At 53.3% G+C, this 16,833-nt stretch overlaps 2 protein-coding genes across 2 annotated transcripts; one reads left to right on the plus strand and one right to left on the minus strand.

Moving 5' to 3' along the window:
• The first annotated feature begins 96 nt into the window (after nucleotides 1-96).
• Nucleotides 97-4,044, plus strand: DNAJC30 (DnaJ heat shock protein family (Hsp40) member C30). Its single transcript, XM_060032250.1, has 2 exons — nucleotides 97-1,305; nucleotides 3,888-4,044. The coding sequence occupies exon 1, from the start codon at nucleotides 122-124 to the stop codon at nucleotides 800-802; it is 681 nt and encodes a 226-aa protein (XP_059888233.1). The 5' UTR covers nucleotides 97-121; the 3' UTR covers nucleotides 803-1,305; nucleotides 3,888-4,044.
• A 3,577-nt stretch (nucleotides 4,045-7,621) lies between these two features.
• VPS37D (VPS37D subunit of ESCRT-I) lies at nucleotides 7,622-11,786 on the minus strand. Its single transcript, XM_060033141.1, has 4 exons — nucleotides 11,572-11,786; nucleotides 10,074-10,245; nucleotides 9,518-9,600; nucleotides 7,622-8,912 (listed from the first exon to the last, which is right to left on the minus strand). The coding sequence occupies exons 1-4, from the start codon at nucleotides 11,707-11,709 to the stop codon at nucleotides 8,550-8,552; spliced, it is 756 nt and encodes a 251-aa protein (XP_059889124.1). The 5' UTR covers nucleotides 11,710-11,786; the 3' UTR covers nucleotides 7,622-8,549.
• Nucleotides 11,787-16,833: the final 5,047 nt, after the last annotated feature.

Here is a 16,833-nt window from a genome sequence, read left to right on the forward strand (position 1 = left end):
TGCTCCACCCATCTCCCCGCCTTCTCTTTTACTCGATTGGCTACAAGGGCCGACTGGATGCGAAAAACGCACGCCTCCCATTGGCCAGTTCATCTTGCACCGCCCGCCTGACTCATTCAAGATGGCCGCCCAGCGCGATGTGAGGTGGTCACGGCTATTCCTGTGGAGGTTGTGGCAGGCCCGGGGGGTTCCACAAAACTTGGGATTGGGCCTGGGCCTAAAAGCGAGAACTTATTCCCGGAGCGACGGCCCGTACTCGCGCACGGCGCTCTATGAGCTGCTCGGCGTCCCCTCCACGGCCACGCAGGCGCAGATCAAGGCGGCTTACTACCGGCAGAGCTTCCTTTACCACCCAGACCGCAACGCCGGGAGCGCCGAGGCTGCCGAGCGGTTCACGCGCATCTCCCAGGCCTACGTGGTGCTGGGCAGTACCACCCTGCGTCGCAAGTATGACCGCGGCCTGCTCAGCGACGAGGACCTGCGCGGCCCCGGGGTCCGGCCCTCCAAGACGCCCGCCACCGACCCCGACTCGCCCCGCACCCAGCCGCCTGCCTCTCGGACCCAGGGCCGCGGTCAGGCCTCGTCGGGAGCCAACCGCACCATGTTCGACTTCGACGCCTTCTACCAGGCGCACTACGGCGAGCAGCTGGAGCGCGAGCGGCGCCTGAGGGCCCGGCGGGAGGCCCTTCGCAAGCAGCGGGAGGACCGGGCCAAGAAAGGCTTACGCTGGGACGAGACCCGAGACACGGCTTTATTCGTGGTTCTGCTCACTGTTTTCATCATCATGGGTTTTCGTTTTTAATCGGAGAGCGGAGGGAAGGGGAGCAGCCGCGCCACCGCCCCCCCAACCCCCAAGAAAACGGCCTTTCCTGTCTTCTTGAACCCGTTGCCTCCATTGTCTGCTGTTGTCTACCTCTACTGGGGTCCGAAGGAACTGCTCTCCCCTTTCCCTTCCCCACCCGGCCAGCTTAGCCATTGACCTGCATATCCCTACCCTTCTGGTCCAGAAAAGGAGGCTTTTTGATGCCCAAGAAAAAGGCTCCCAATGAGGAGTCCCGAAAGCCCGAGAGTGAGGGGTTTCCTGGAGGCCCTGGGGTGCCTGCTTCCAGATGATGTCAATTTCTGGAACACTTGCTGTGGCTTTCCTGTAAAGCTCCGAGCAAGACTCGTCTGCTCCTGCCCCACGTGTGTAGCGTGGGGCTCCTCTGTAACCTTGAAACGTGCAATGTGACCAATTGTGACTGCCAAAAGAAAAATTCTGGGGTGATAAGAAACTTGTCTTTCTGTGAGTTCCCCAAGCCACAGGTGAGACCCAGTGTAGGGTAAGGATGTGATCTGTGGGAACCTGGCCATTCTTTGGTGGTCAGACCCCACTCCGCCTTCTGTTGGTGGTGAGTGTGAGTGGGAAAGAAAGCAAGGTCATGAGAGTAAGGAATGAGCCTTCCTGTTCCCATGCTTATCTAATGTATGACCTCGGAGAGGTTACTCTGTGGGCGTGATGGCAGAGGAGCAAATCGTTTGCTCTCTTTCGGTCTGTCACACTTGATTATCCATGTTCTAATAGGCTCAGTGATTAAAGTATGATGCCAGGGTCTTCCCTGGCGGTCCAGTGGCTAAGACTCCGTGCTTCCACTGCAGGGGGCACAGGTTCAATCCCTGGTTGAAGAACTAAGATCCCACATGGTGCAGCAGCAGGGGGGAAAAAGAAAAAAAATATATATATATATACATGCATACATACATATATATATATATATAGTGCCAGTAGAGTCAGGTTTGTCCTTGGGACACTGTGCCTGGCACCTGGTCATCCCTTGACCAGCCAGCCCCATTGCTAACTGTGCAGCTCCTCCCTTCCCAAAAATAGAGCAACGAACTGGGAGTTTTGAGTCACCTGAGTGTGGCCCAGCCTCCTGTTTCGCTGGCAGTGCTTATCGCAGGTCCTACAAGCCAAGTCCTTGAAACATGGCTACTTGAAGCTGTGGGAATTGGGGGAGTTTGAGTAGACCGGACTGTTGAGTGACAGGAGGCACAGGATGGAAGCGCACTTCCTTATTCAGAGCTGGCTGAGGGTTTTTTGGTTGTTCTTTGTTTCCTCTTTTCCTAATTGGTGCAGTGGGTTGTCACTTGGCTAGAGCTGTGGTAATCCAGTTCTCTTAACCGTGAATCACTGCACGTGGGGTGTGGCTTAGCTGTGAGATGGTAGGTACTCAGGTATGTACTGTGGAGCGTAAAGCTGTGGGGTAGGAAAACCTTTGCAGGAGATCTTCTGCAAAGGTAAGGGCCTAAGTAGGTTCTAAACAAAGCCAGAGGTGCTTTGCTATATTAACACCAGTGCCTGCACTCAATCTTTTGTGGCAGTCCTTGGATAAATTGGGAGAAACCCATAGCTAGTGCAACTTGGTCTCTTGGGAACCATTCTGTTTTCTCTAGCCTTGGAGGTTGGGGGCAAACTCTTAGTCGTGGCTTTGCAGTGACCATATGATTCAGTAGTAAAGATTTAAGCCTACTCTGGTTCAGACATGCTGGGCTCATGAAGCCTTGTTTGGGGGAAAGGGCATATGTACTTTAAAAAAGAACATTTAATGTTACTATGTTTCATATCTGGAAAACAAGAGGGAAAGTCTTTTCAAAACACAAACTACAGGAAGTGAAGCTTAGTAAAAAGTACAGAGGCTGGTGATTTTCAGCCAAGGAGTTGGGGCATAACAGTGTCCTTGGGACAAGATTCTATCAAAGTTTCGATCAAATGGAGTTGGGGTTCTTTTGGGTCTTGTTTGTGAAAGCACTAGTGGTCTGTGATAATCTGGGATCTTTCTCATGGGCTCTTTGACATAGATCTCTCAAGTTCGTTTTCTCTCAGTGAAAATCACAGTGAAGAACATCCCCTTGGGCCCCAGAACATGGAGGTAGACCCAGAAGGTTTGGAGTAGTGGGGTCCAGACTCTGTGAAACTTCTGGAACTTTCCATGCAACTCCAACCAGGGTAGTCAATAAAATTTATTAATCATCCAACTCTAAGCCTCTCCTTAGGCCTAGAACTAGGCCCACTCTATTCTATAGTGCCATTCTGCCTGCCTCTGTTTTTTTTAGGCCAGAGCTAAACTCTGAGAGGCCCCACTCCCTACCATCCCTGAAACTCAATCTGGGCTCTTCATGGGAGGGGAGATGTGTGGGAGACTTTTTGAAGGACCCTCCCCACCTGGTTCCTGTTACATCATTTCTCCCTTTCTGGTCCCCCTGCAGTTATCCTTTCTCAGCTTCTTAGCTGCCCTGGGGAGGAGAGGCTAAACCAGGCCATGGACATTAGCCCCTGCCTTCTAGGGGCTGCTCCCCAGTTCCTGATAGAGGAGGAAGGCTGAGACATGGTCAGCTTCAGTCCCTTTTCTCCCTTTGGTCACAAACTGAAACAAAACTATAAGTTTGGACCTAGGAAGAGAGACTTTGGACAAGAGGGGCCCAGCATGCTCCATGCTGTGCTCATTGAGTAAGGCGTGAAGAAGAGTGCCAGGCTGAGTGAGCGGCACACACAGATCCTAATGGGGCGACGCGGACAAGAGCATAGGAGTCAAGGTGTACATGTCTAGGCAATTGTGGTAGTGTCTTTGGGCTTGATCAGGACTTCATTTTATTCCTCCTGAGCCTAACTGTTTTCCCCTCCATTGTCCTTTATTTATTGCAGGGTGAAAAGATCCTTTACACATCCCAGTGCTGAAGGAGTAAGATTTCTTGCTTCCTTCTGCGGTTCTGGCATCATTCGCTGAGTGCGCCTTGCCCTCTGTAATGGTCCCAGCATGAGCCAAGATGAATAAGAATAGCCTACCTTAGGCCAGTGAGTTGTCCGGTGGTCAGTACTGACCATGTATATATATCTCCATCCCTTATAGCCACAGCCTGAAGCTGAGACACCAAGGGTGGAGCCCAAGTGAGTGGCCACCACACCTGCTTATGGAAAATGGCGGAGTAGGGGTCTTGTCTCGGGCCTTTGGGCTTCCAGGAATGTCACCAGATCCCATGAAGGGAGGCTGAGAGAAGGGACAGCTGGTAAGTAGCGGTGTTACTTCACTCCCTGGAATTCAGTGCGCTCTCCTGGCCTTTGCCCTCTCAGTTCCTCAGCCCTGTGATGAGGTCACACACTGTCTCCTGCCTCTGAGCAGGACTGTAGAAGGCGTGCCTTGCCTGCCCTCAGCGGCTTGGCTCTCAGGCCAGGCTTGGAGCCCTGGGGGCCATCGGGTTTGTGCAAAGCAGCTGGGGTCCCTCTGTTAGTGTTTTAGGGTGGTAGCAAGACCTGAGTCTGGACCTCATGAACTTGCATATGCTGGGGATTGCTAGGTGCTCTCATCCCCCAGAAGCAGAGAGCTCACCTTCACCATCTGTTGTAAGGTCATAGCGTCACTATGGATCTAGCCATCTCGCCACTGTCTCTTAAGGCTATACAAACCTGGGGCTCCGTCGCTAGTCTTGAGGTGGGTTGGCCCTCCCATCCTGCCTCTGCCCTTTCAGTGTTCACATCCTCGGTCCTGGGAGGGGACTGCTGCTAGACAAAAGAAGGCCTGTTTCCAGAGGACGAAGAACTGACCGAGATTCGTGGTTCACAGGCCACAGCTGACCTGCACACAGCATTTGGCTGCGGCTAGCACAGTGTCTTAACTTTAGGCAATATTCAAAACTTGGAAGACTTTGCATAAAAATCTAGATTTCTGACTCCTCTCAAAAAAGTGAGAAAATGTGCCACCATTGAGCTTCCTCCCATACTTTCGTGACAGTCTGGGAGAAGCTGTAAGGTCTGCCTTTCAGATGGGACCTTGCTCCCTGGTCCCCTGCACTCTCACCAGCAGAGGGGATGTGTCAGAGGCCGTGATGCACACACTTGCACCATTTTACTCTTAGAGAAATCTCTCTCTGTATCCCATGTCTATTAAGAGGAAAAACAAAAAAGGTGGGGGGGATCATGCATTTCCAGGAAAATGGGGAAGGGTGTACTTTGTGGAAACAGAGCTGCTTTGCACTGTAACCTTCTGGCCCCTACAGGCATTTGAATTTGCAGATCCCTAGGTTACCTCCTATGTTATTAAAAGAGCTCACACTTTATGCAGGGAGGCAGAGTATAAGTCTTATTTTCATTGTGGGACAAGAAGAATCTTTTGAGAGTTCTACAGCAGTGGCAAGGTCCCAAACAAAGCCAGAGGTCCCTTGGTACAATAGCACCAATTCCTGCACTCAATCTTTTGTGTAAAATCCTTGTATAAATTGGGATAAACCCTCAGCTAGTCCAACTTGGTCTCTTGGAAACCATCAGATTCTCTCTAGCCTGGGAGGTCAGGGGCAAGTTCTTAGCCATGGCTTTGCAGTGACCACATGATTCAGTGGTAAAGGTTGAGCTCAGTAAGCCTTGATTAGCAGGCACACACAAAAGTACATTTAATGTTATTATGTTTCAAATTTGGAAAACAAGGTGGGAGGCTTAGGAAAATATGCAGAAGCTAGTGATTTCCAAACAAGGAGGTACACATAGACTTTCTTGAGGGGGAGGAACACCTTGTTTTTATCAAAAAGGAGTGAGAGTTTTGTTATTTGAGCAATTTTTTTTTTTTTTTTTTGGCTGTGTTGGGTCTTCGTTGCTATGTGTGGGCTTTCTCTAGTTGCGGCGAGTGGGGGCTACTCTTCATTGCAGTGCGCAGGCTTGTCAGTGCAGTGGCTTCTCTTGTTGCAGAACACAGGTTCTAGGCACGGGGGCTTCAGAGTTGTGGTTCGCGGGCTCTAGAGCACAGGCTCAGCGGTTGTGGTGCACGGGCTTAGTTGCTCCACCACATGTGGGATCTTCCTGGACCAGGGCTCGAACCTGTGTCCCCTGCATTGGCAGGTGGATTCTTAACCACTGAGCCACGAGAGAAGCCCTTTGGGCAATTTTTTGGTTTTGGTTTTGGTTTGTAAAAGCACTGGTGGCCTGCAATAGGTAGGACCTTTCTCATGGGCCCCTTGAGGGTCTACCTCAAGTTTATTCTCTCTCACAGAGGATTACAGCCAGGAGCATTCCCTGCGACCCCAGACCTGGAAATAGAAAGTTCCAGAAGTGATCTGGCAGGAGAGCCCAGACTGCCTGGAACTTTCCAGAATATTCCATGTACCTTCAAGCAGAGAGGTTAATCAAGTTTATTAACCATCCAACTCTAAGTCTTTCCCATGGCCCAGAACTAGGCCCATTCCACTCTGGTGGTATCTATACCCACCTGCCTCAGGTCTTTGGTGTTTTTCATGCTGGAGCTGAATACAGAGGGCCTCACTCCCTGTGCGCTCTAAAACTGAGTCTGAGCTCTTGAGGAAGGTGAGGGGTGTGGAAGGCCTTCTGAAAGACCCCATCTGGTTCTCATGGTAAAACTTTTCTCCCTTCCCAGTCCCTCCCTTGCCTGGGTCATTCCTTCCTCTTCTTCTTATCTGCCCTGGGGAGGGGAGGCTGAACCAGACTGTGGACATTAGCCTCTGCCTTGTAGAGGCTGCTCCCCAATTCACAATAGTGGAGGGAGGCTTAGGCATGACCACCATTAGCCCTTCTTCCTTTTGGTTACAAACGAAAAACTCCCTAGAAGCATGGACCAGAGTGGGAGGCCAGGCCGAGAGGGGCCCAGCTTGCCCCAGGCTGTGTGGAGAATGTGGGAGGTCTTCTGGGGCTGTTCAGTCTTCTGTCATCTCAGGCAGGCACCTGGTGTCCTCCCCAGCGTCCCTTGTCTCCAGCACGTCAAGTGCTAGCAGTGAGAGCAGGAGAACCACGGCCACTGTGGGATGAAGCTTCTCAAGTGGGCACTGTCAGTGCTTTGCCCCTGCTGGGGGTGAATCCGACTGGACTTGGGCTTCCAAAAGCTCGGATGGGCCAGTCCCTCTAACTATTGCCTGTATTTCTTAAGAGCTCATCAAGCAGTCACTCAGGTGCTGCTCACTCATCTTTAGGGATGGGGACCAGCCTACCAGCCGCAGCACCCGTGGATCAAGAGCCTCATACTGAGCCAAAATCTGGCTCCCAGTGGTTCCCACCCGTTGGTCTTGACTCTAACGTCTTGCTCTATGTGAAGCAGTCCTTTAGAGACTCAGAGGCTAGCCATCGCATACTTGTGTGTAAAACAGATCCCTCAACTGTTCCGTAGGGGACTTAGCCCCAATCCTCTTTCTCATTATACTCCAAAGGTGCTGTTTTGGGGTTCCCTTAGAGTTTAAAACTTCAGTAAAAAGTAAAGCCAAACCAGCACTTGCCTCATTCTAGATGGTTATAGCCCCACTAACATGGACCAAGATCACGTTAGCTTCTACAGCACTCTGACTGTCCCCTCTTACCTGCAGGACCTTCTGTGACTTCCTGCCAAACTTCATCTCATTAGACTTGACCTAAGCTGATCCAAGACGTATTCCCACTCTCTCATCTTCTTGTCCACAGTCATCGGCCAAGCTGGTCACCTAATGTTTACCCAAGCTGAAGACAGCTAGCTCCAGCCCTGTGGAACCCTCTCCATCACTCAGTGGGGTGGTCATTTGGCAGGCCAGAGAAGGAGCAGGTACCATCCTGACTGGGCTTACAGGCCACCCAGGAAAAGAAGGTGCATACAGGTGAGGCAGTTGGAGAACAGTGATGGGGCAGAGTGTGCTTCTGGCCAGAAGTGCTGGGAAGTTTAACAGTTAGGGAAGACTCCCATGGGTTGGTAATCAGAAAAGGCTTCATGGAAGAGGCAGAAGCAGTGCTGGACCTGGACAGCCAGGCTTTGGATGGGCAGAGAGGAAAGGAGGGCATCTCAAGAGTAGGAAGCACAGGAGCTGAGATGTGGAGGCTGCAACAGCAGAGTGGCTGGATGAGGGAGCAGAGAGAAGTCAGGCAGCATCGTCATCCTCATCATCACATTTATTGACGGCCCCTGGGAGGCGGGGCTGGGGACAGAACATACAAAGACAAGGACCTGCCCTCAAAAAGTTTCCATTCTAAGGAGACGGGGACAGAAAAATACAGAATGGTCTTTCCGGGGGAGGGCCCACTCTCACCTGGTGCAGGTCAGAAGCCCCTGGCCTACCTTGCCCCAGGGTCTGGAGCATGAGCGGGGCCTGACCACCTGGCTCCTAGGTGGTGGACCCCAGAACTGGGGGAAAGGTAGGCTCAGGACATGATGGAAAACACTCCTGTCAGCCTTGGCATTGTGCAAGCTTAGTGGAGTGGCAGGGGGCGATAGGCCCCCTAGGCAGGGCCCTTGAAGGAAGTGGGCATCTTCCCAGGCCCCCATGAGTAAAGTTCTTTCACTGGGGCTGGCCCATCACCCGGGAGGCCCCAGCCGGGGAGAAAAAGGCAGAGTTTCCTCAGCGGCAGAGGCATAATACCCTGCCCACCCCACTCCCGGCCCTCTCTCTGGGCATCTTCCAGGTGACCCTCATCCCCAGTTCAGCCTCCAGGGCCAGGGCCTGCCTAGGGCCAGGGGGAGGGGCCTGCCCCTCCCCCCACCCCGGCGGTGGGGGAGGAGGAGGAGCCACGCATCAAGTTTGTCTGGGCCCCCCAGTGGGGAGCCATACCCTGGATCCTACCGGTGGGGGGGCTCTGGCTGCGAGGGCCGAGGGCTCAGCAGAGGGGCTGGGCCTAGAGGGCACCCGGGGGAGCCCTTCAGCGGGGGCACTGGGCGGGAGTCCAAGGGGGGCAGGCTCCGGGGCACTGCTGGTGGCCCCCGGGCGGCCCCAGTGGGCAGGACAGCGGCAGCGGGGAAGGATTTGGGGGGATCCGCAGCAGCAGTGGGGGCTGGCTGGCCAGATCGCTCCCGGCGCCGCAGCAGCTCCTGCAGCTTCTCCGCCTGGGTCCGCCTCAGGTGGGCCAGGGCACGGCCTCGTTGGAAAGCGGGCAGGAAAGCCTCCAGGCTCTGCTCCCCCAGCAGCAGCTGCTCCATGTGCTCCTGGGACAGGAGGGAAAGGACAGTTTGGGAAGAACATGACCAAAGACTGAGGGCTGGTCCTCTCTCCTCCCACCCTGAACCCTTCCCGATGGCGACCACCCACAGCTCGGGCATGGGGCACCTGAGTTCCAGCCTGGGCCTGCCACAGTGCTGAGGATGAACGTCCTCTACTCTCAAGCCTTGATTCCCTTACTATCACCAGACCTGCTGGGCCAGGGATGAGGCGGGATCAGAGATGGAGACACACTTGAAGTAGACAGGTGTCTCTCATCAGGGCCAGGGCCCTCCTCCTCCACCTCTTCAACTCACTGAGCACTGTGCTCCCAACCCAGCTCTGAGACATCTGTCCCAGCTCCTCTGTAGACCCAGCCTAAGCTGCCCTGAGATGTTCACAGGAAGTTGGGGGAAAAGTTACAGGTGGGGACGGTGGGCCTTGTGTCCAGTGCGGACAGCAATGCAGCGGGCACTCCTGGGAGCCAGGCACTCAGGGCAGGCTTCCTGGAAGGGGGGCTCTCAAGCCTGCAATGTAAGAATTGAGGGGAGGGGGATGATGATAGGATGGGGCCCCCCTCCTGGTCCCCAGGCCCAGCTGCCCCTTCTCTCACCTCAGCCTCCTGCTCAGCTTCCTCCAGCTCAGCCTGCAGCCAGCCCAGCGCGCAGTGGGGGCTCCAGCGGTGCATGCTCTCCTCTGAGGGCCACAGAGGGACATAGTGAACTAGCCCCTGCCCTTAGGGCCTGTCACTCAGGGCAGACAGAGCAGAGCCCCAGGGCCCAGACCTGACTCTCACTGACCCTGTGTGTGATTCTACGCTTCCCCTCCCCTCTCTGGAGCCTCAGTTTCCTCATCTGCACAACGCGCCTGCCGGATCCATCTATGCTCCTCCCCCCAGTCCTAGTGCGAAAGAGGGAGCAGGGGCTTTGTCTCCTAAAGCACCCCAGGCCCTTGGGTTTTGGGCCCCATTTTGGCCTCTCGAACCCAGCTCTACCCATCGACTGCTCACTTTCCCAACTCGGTAATTTTCCAGCAGTAGCACCCCTCAAACTTGCCTGGGGAATAGGTCTGCCCAAGTCCCGACCTTCAGAGCCTGGCACTTCCCAAGGCCACCCAGCCAGATGGCCAGCTGCCCCCCACCCCAGGCAGTTCTCCCGGCCGTCCCTCACCCAGTCGCTGCAGCTTGTCTGCACAGCTCTCGGCCACCTCCCGAAGCTCCTGGTACTTGATGGCCAGGGCAGCGCGGCCCATCTCCAGGCGGGGCCGCAGTGCCAGGTTCTCCTTGGCTAGAGCGTAGTTGGAGGCCAGGCATGCCTCGCGCTCCAGCTGCAGGCCCTGGAACTGCCGGCAGGGAAGAGCCCAGAGGCCCATTCAGGGAGTCTGCCCATGGCCACCTACTGCCACTGTGGGCGACAGTGCCCACGGGCCAAGCCGAAAGCTTGGCTTTCCTGCCCCAATCTCAGGATGGCGAGCCAACAGGTGGAGGAACGATAAGAGCCCAGACCCCACTTTGCCTCAGTTTCCTCTTCCACAAAGTGAGCTAAAAACATCTACCTTATAGGGTTGTTGTGAGACTTAAGTGAGGAAAACTACGAAGGCCTCTACAAATGTTAGTTAATTTTTAATTTTCAATTAATATGTCTGCTCAGGTCCCCGAGGAGTCCCCCTCCCTCCTCTGTCCCATTTTCCATGCATGGGCAGCTTCCCTCTCATTCCAGGCCTTTGTCTGTTTCCTCCTCAGGTGTTTGTGCCGAAAACACTCCCACCCCCTGCTCTTACTCTCCAGTGATGTCTTCACCCTGTCCCTGCACAGCACCCCCTCAAACCCCCCTCTCTTCCCTCGCACCCCCTCCTCTGCCCTCCAGTGGAATCCCCACACCCCAAGGAATACACACCCCCTTTTCCTCCCTGATCCCCTAGCACCTGCTCCCAGCTTTCCTTCTCTTGCAGAAAGCAGACCCCTTTCTTTCCTGGCCCTGGAGAACGCTATTTCCTTCTGTTACTAGGCGGGCCGAGCCTCCACTCCCTGCCCCTGGAGAACGCACTACCCTCCATCTGTCCCCTATAGGATGCACACGCCCCTCCTGCCTGCCTCCCTCCAATGTACACTTTCCCTTTCTGCCCCCCCGCAGACAACCAGCCCGGGCCTATCTCCTGTGAAATATACAACTTTCTCTTATGGTGGCCTATGGAATACACGCCTCAGCTTTCAGTACCCCTCCCCACCGGAAGACACAAAGCCCCCTCTTACACTCCCAGACCACGGAAGCCCTCCCAATGGCCCCCCCAGGTGTCACACAGGCCCCTAGTTCTCCCCATGGAAGGCGCCTCCCCTTTCTGGCCCTACAGACGTGGGTGTGCGAGCCAGGGCCCCCACAAACAGCCGCCCCCCGCCCCCCGGAACACACCTCCCTGGAGCAGCCGCTGTAGGACACGCCTCGCGGCCATCCCGGGGGTGCACGGGCGCCTCCCTGGGTCTCCGGCGCCCCACCCGCCCCAGGCCAGCTCAGGAAGCCCCCTCCCCCGGGGGCGGCTCCACCGGGCCCACTCGTACGTGCCAGGCTCCGGAGGCCCTTCGGCCCGGCCGGTGCGGCCCTTCGGTCGGTCGGCAGGTCCGGCAGGCCGCGGCCCGTCCCCCGAGCCCCCCGCCCGCGCCCCCCGCGCTACCTTCCTGCTGAGCCGCACGATCCGGTCCAGCTTGGGCTCATCCTGAAGCAGGTCCCGGAGCTGCCCGGTGCTGAGGATCCCAAAGCGCCCCGGGCTGCCGGGCTCCGGCCCCGCCCGCGCCGCCCGGGCCCGGTACATGCCGCCCGCCCGCGCCCCCAGCTCGGCTGCTGGCTCGGCCCGCTCGGCCCGCTCCGCCCCGGCTCCGCTCCGCTCCGGCTCCGGGATCCGGCTGGGGCTCTGGCTCCGGCAGCGCGCGCCGCTCCGCCGCCAGAGGGCGCCCCGCCCGCTCTTAAAGGGGCCGCGGCGTGGAGGCTGGGGGTGGGATGGGGAGGGGGCAGGCCGCTCCTCTTCCCACCCCGGCCGAGCCGCGCCTTGCCGCGCCTTCCGCATCCGCAGATCGCCTGGCAACCCATCCTCCTCACGGCGTCCGGATATCTAAGGCGCCTCTCCTTTCCTCTCCTCCCGGCCATCATTCACCACACCCCCAGGCACGGACTCTCCCACCCCAGGCCTTTACAGTTTGCAAGGCTATTTCACATTTACCCCGTGAATTCGCACAATTTTCTGAATTTGGCCGGGTGCCAGGAGCTCCTGCCCGCTGCTAACTTGGACAAGTCATTCACTTCCCCCAGCCTCAGTTTTCCTTTCCATAAAATAGGATGATGATAACACAATGTGAGGATTAGAGGTAGTGAATTGTTGAGTCCCTTACCTGTAGTTAGATGAATACCTAATACGAGTTATTGTTATTTTAAAGATGAAGGAACAGATTCTCAGAGATGATGTCACCTCCCCAAAGTCACATTACAAGTAAATGACGGACAATCTCAGTTCTTCCTGTATGTGCAGTGTCCACGGAGCACACGATACCTCCATGCTGGGCACTGGGCTGGGCCCTGTCAGGGCATTGTCTCTACTCTCTAAGAGCTCATGGATTAAGGCAGAGTCACATTCTCACTCAGCTTACTTTAGTACAAGACAGAATGGTGGGTGTCATGGCTCGATGTCTTCCTTTGTGAGTCCCATGTGATGCCTGAGGATGTCATGTACCTTATCTTCACAACTAGGCTTGGCCAGTGCCATTGTCAGGAAACAGACACTCAGAGATTGTCACCTGTCTAAAATCAAACAGTAGTGAGTGAGCTTTTTCCACTTCACCACACTACTAAGAAAGGACCAAGATGGCACCAGGGCACAGAAAGGCTCACCAGCAGAGGTGACATTTGAGCTGGGTTTTGAGGGATGAATAGGAGTTCTGAAGTTGAAGGCGAAAATAGTGAAACCAAAGAGAAGTCCATAAGCCAAGGCATAGAAGCTGAAAGTGCCCAACAAGGACTCTCCCAATCCAGCCAGAGCACAGGGGGTGTGGTGGAGATGTCTGAGAAAGAGACAAAACTGATGGAGTGGGGCAGGACAGACTTGCTGATAGACTGTGAAGGCAACACTTCTTCCACATTTTTATGGCAAGTGAAATTTGGTTTTCCTTTTCAAGATTCAGCTGAAACATCACCACCTCCAGGAAGCCCTCTCTACCTCCCCAGGCAGCATTGTGTGCCCCACAGTCCCTGATGTCCCTCCACCACGGTCCTGGGTATTATCAAGAGCTCTTTCACACTTCACAATTTCCTGGCTATGATCTCCCTGGTTCTGGTCTGCGTCCTCCAGACCCACTGTTTCCACTAAGCTTCCAGGGGTCTCCTAGACACTCCCCCTGTCCGGCCCTCCTTTGGCCGGGCAAGAGGCAGTCTTCACTCTAAGAGGCCCTGGTGAGATCTGATGGGAACTCCTGCCTTGGCTTGTCCCCTCTTCATCACCAATCCCCCTTTGTTCAGCCCAGTGGGCCCCCTGTGGAATCCCACAACAACGGCCCCTGTGAAACTTCCCCACACTCCTCAGACCTCCTACACCCACTCCTGCCCCCTCAGTAGGTGACTCCACTGCCCATCACATGGGAGAGCTTCTGCCACTTCCTGCTCCACCTCTTTGGATCTTCTCTGCACCTGCCCCAGTGCCCTTTCTTCTCTCCTTCCTCCAGGAGGAGGAACCTCCCCTCATTCCAAAGCCAGCCCAGGTACCCTTGCTATGGGTCTCACCTTCACCTGCCCCTCCAGGATGCCTCCCCCACTGTGGTAGTTATGTCTCTTTCTTTGTCTGTCTCTTTCACCTTTAATTTCTGCCTTTAGACTGATACCTCCCTTTCACCACCCCCACCCAATATTTTGAAAGTACCCTGTTATGAATTGAGTACTTCCCCCCAAAACTGGTATGTCGAAGCCCTAACCCCAATGTAATGATATTTGGACGTGGGGCCTTTGAGAGGTAATTAGGTTTAGATGAGGTCATGAGGATGGGGCCTGATGATGGGATTAGTGCCCTTATAAGAAGAGGAAAAGAGACCAAAGTTCTTTTTCTCTCCACCAGTGTGAGGTCACAGCTAGAAGGCCACTGTCTGCAAACCAGGAAGAGAGCTCTCACGAGAAGCCAAATCTGCTGGCACCTTGATCTTGGGCTTTCCAGCCTCCAGAATTATGAGAAATAGGTATCTTTTGTTTCAGCCACCCAGTGTGTGGTATTTTGTTATGGCAGTCCAAGCCTACTAACATACCATCTAGACTCTGTACTCCCTGCATCCATTTCCTCATACCCGCCCCCCCCCTTATTCCTTGACTCAGTCTGACTTCACCGCCCCCCACCACCACAACTCCAAGGGCACTGCACTAGCCAAGGTCATGGACTGCTTCTTACAGCCAGGGCCCTTCTTTGTCACGTTCAGCGCCATTGACCATCATCTCTTTCTTGACCGCATAGCAGTCAGAGTCCAGACATTTCACAGGTGTCAAGTTGGCAAAAATTAAAAAGTCAGATAATATCAAGTGTTGGTGAGGATGGGAAGTGACAGGAATGCTTTTGTACTGCTATTGGGAGAGAGAATCAATTCACTTTGGAGGGCAGTTTGACAAACTCGTAATTCAAAGGTGTTCATATCACACTACCCAGCTGTTCCCCTCTGCAGTGGACAGAATAATAGACCCCAAAGCTGTCCACATCCTAATCCCTGGAACCTGTGAACTTGTTACCTTCCATGGTGAAAGGAACTTTGCAGATGTGATTAAATCAAGGATCTCGAGATGGAGAGATTATCCTGGATCATCCAGGTGGGGCCAGTGTAATCACAAGAGTCCTTATAAGGGGGAGGCAGGAGGGTCAGAATCAGAGAAGGAGGTTTGACAGTAAAATCGGAGGGTCAGAGTGACAGAGAAATTTGAAGACACTACGTTGCTGGCTTTGAAGCTGGAGGAAGAAGCCACGAGCAGGCAGCCTCTAGAAACCAGAAAAGGCAAGGAAATTGATTCTCCTTTGGAGACTCCAGAGAGAGTGTGCCCCTGCCAATACCTTAATTTCAGCCCAGTGAAACCCATTTCAGACTCCTGACATCCAGAAATGTAAGATAATAAACCTGTGTTGTTTTAAGGCACTAATTTGGTAATTTGTTACAGCAGCGATAGGAAACTAACACAAACTCCTAGGAATTTTCACTGTCTTGGACTAGGAGACAAGAACGGGAATGTTTGCAGTGTCTCTACTTGTAATGACGAAAAACTGGAAACAACCCAAATGTCCAATACAGTGGAACACTTCATTCTACACAGCAACAGAAATGGGCAAATTACAGCTACACGTGTCAACTTGGCTAAATCTCACAAACAATACAGTTAAAAAAAGGCAGCCTCAGAAGACTACATTCAGTATAATAGTGTTTATGTAAAGTTTAGAAACATGCAGAACCGTACTTTATATTATTGCTTGGAGATACGTACAAAGTAAAAGTACAGGAAATTCAGCAGTGTGGCTGTCTGGCAGAAGAGGGATGGAATCGGGGAGGAGACAGAGGGGACTTCAATGGCATTAAGAGATAGTTCAGTTTCTTAGGCTGAGTGAGAGTACACAGGTGTGCACTGTATTATTCTTTATATTAATACTTTGGGGTAAGCCTGAAAACTTCTATATAAAATTAATAATTTTTAGGGTCAATTTTTAGACCTTAGCTTTGAAGTCAGACAGACCTGGGTCCCATTCTGACCTCTGCCACTTCCTATGTGACCAAGAGCAAAGTCCTTAATTCCCTGAATCTCAATTATATCATCTTTAAAATGGGTAGTTGAAGGATTAGGTGACTTGATATGTGTCTACCACAATGTCTGGCACTTAGTCGGTTCTCCAAAAACAGCAACTGCAATGGGTTCCTCTTTCTAGAAATGATCCATTGGATTTAATTTGTGGGGTACCTACTATCTTCCAGGGGCTGACTGGAGAAAGGGAACACTTCATCTTCATGGTTCTGCTCCCTGATTCAGTCTTTTTTTAAAAAAATAAATAAATAAATTTATTTATTTTTGGCTGCGTTGGGTCTTCGTTGCTGCGCGCGGGCTTTCTCTAGTTGCGGAGAGTGGGGGCTTCTCTTCCTTGCGGTGCACAGGCTTCTCATTGCGGTGGCTTCTCTTGTTGCAGAGCGTAGGCTCTAAGCTTGTGGGCTTCAGTAGTTGTGGTGCGAGGGCTCAGTCCTTGTGGCTCGCGGGCTCTAGAGCGCAGTCTCAGTAGTTGTGGCGCAAGGCTTAGTTGCTCCGCGGCATGTGGGATCTTCCAAGATCAGAGCTTGAACCTGTGTCCCCTGCATTGGCAGGCGGATTCTTAACCACTGCGCCACCATGGAAGTCCGATTCAGCCTTTAAATTCATTATTCTCCAAGGATTCAATCACCACCCCCTCAAAAAAAAAAAAGCAGCTTTATTGAGATACATGCCATACAATTCAACAATTTAAATTGTACAATTCAATGGTTTTTGGTATATTCACAGAGCTGTGTATCCATTGGCACAATTTTAGAACATTTTCATCACCCCAGAAAAGCAGCTCCGTGCCCATTAGCAGTGACTCCCCATTTCCCCCAGATCCCACTCCGACCACCAGCCCCAGGCAACTAACCTACTTTCTGTCTCTATAGATTTGCCTGTTCTGGACATTTCATACTAATGGAATCCTATAATATGTGGTCTTTTGTGACTGGTTTCTTTCATTTAATATATATATTTTAAATAAATTTATTTTTTTAAATTTATTTATTTTTGTCTGCGTTGGATCTTCATTGCTGTGCGTGGGCTTTCTCTAGTTGCGTTGAGCGGGGGGCTACTCTTCATTGCAGTGCATGGGCTTCTCACTGCAGTGGCTTCTCTTGTTGTGGAGCACAGGCTCTAGGCGCACGGG

This window comes from Delphinus delphis, chromosome 15 (genome assembly GCF_949987515.2).
Source record: "Delphinus delphis chromosome 15, mDelDel1.2, whole genome shotgun sequence".
NCBI classification, from domain to species: Eukaryota; Metazoa; Chordata; class Mammalia; order Artiodactyla; family Delphinidae; genus Delphinus; species Delphinus delphis.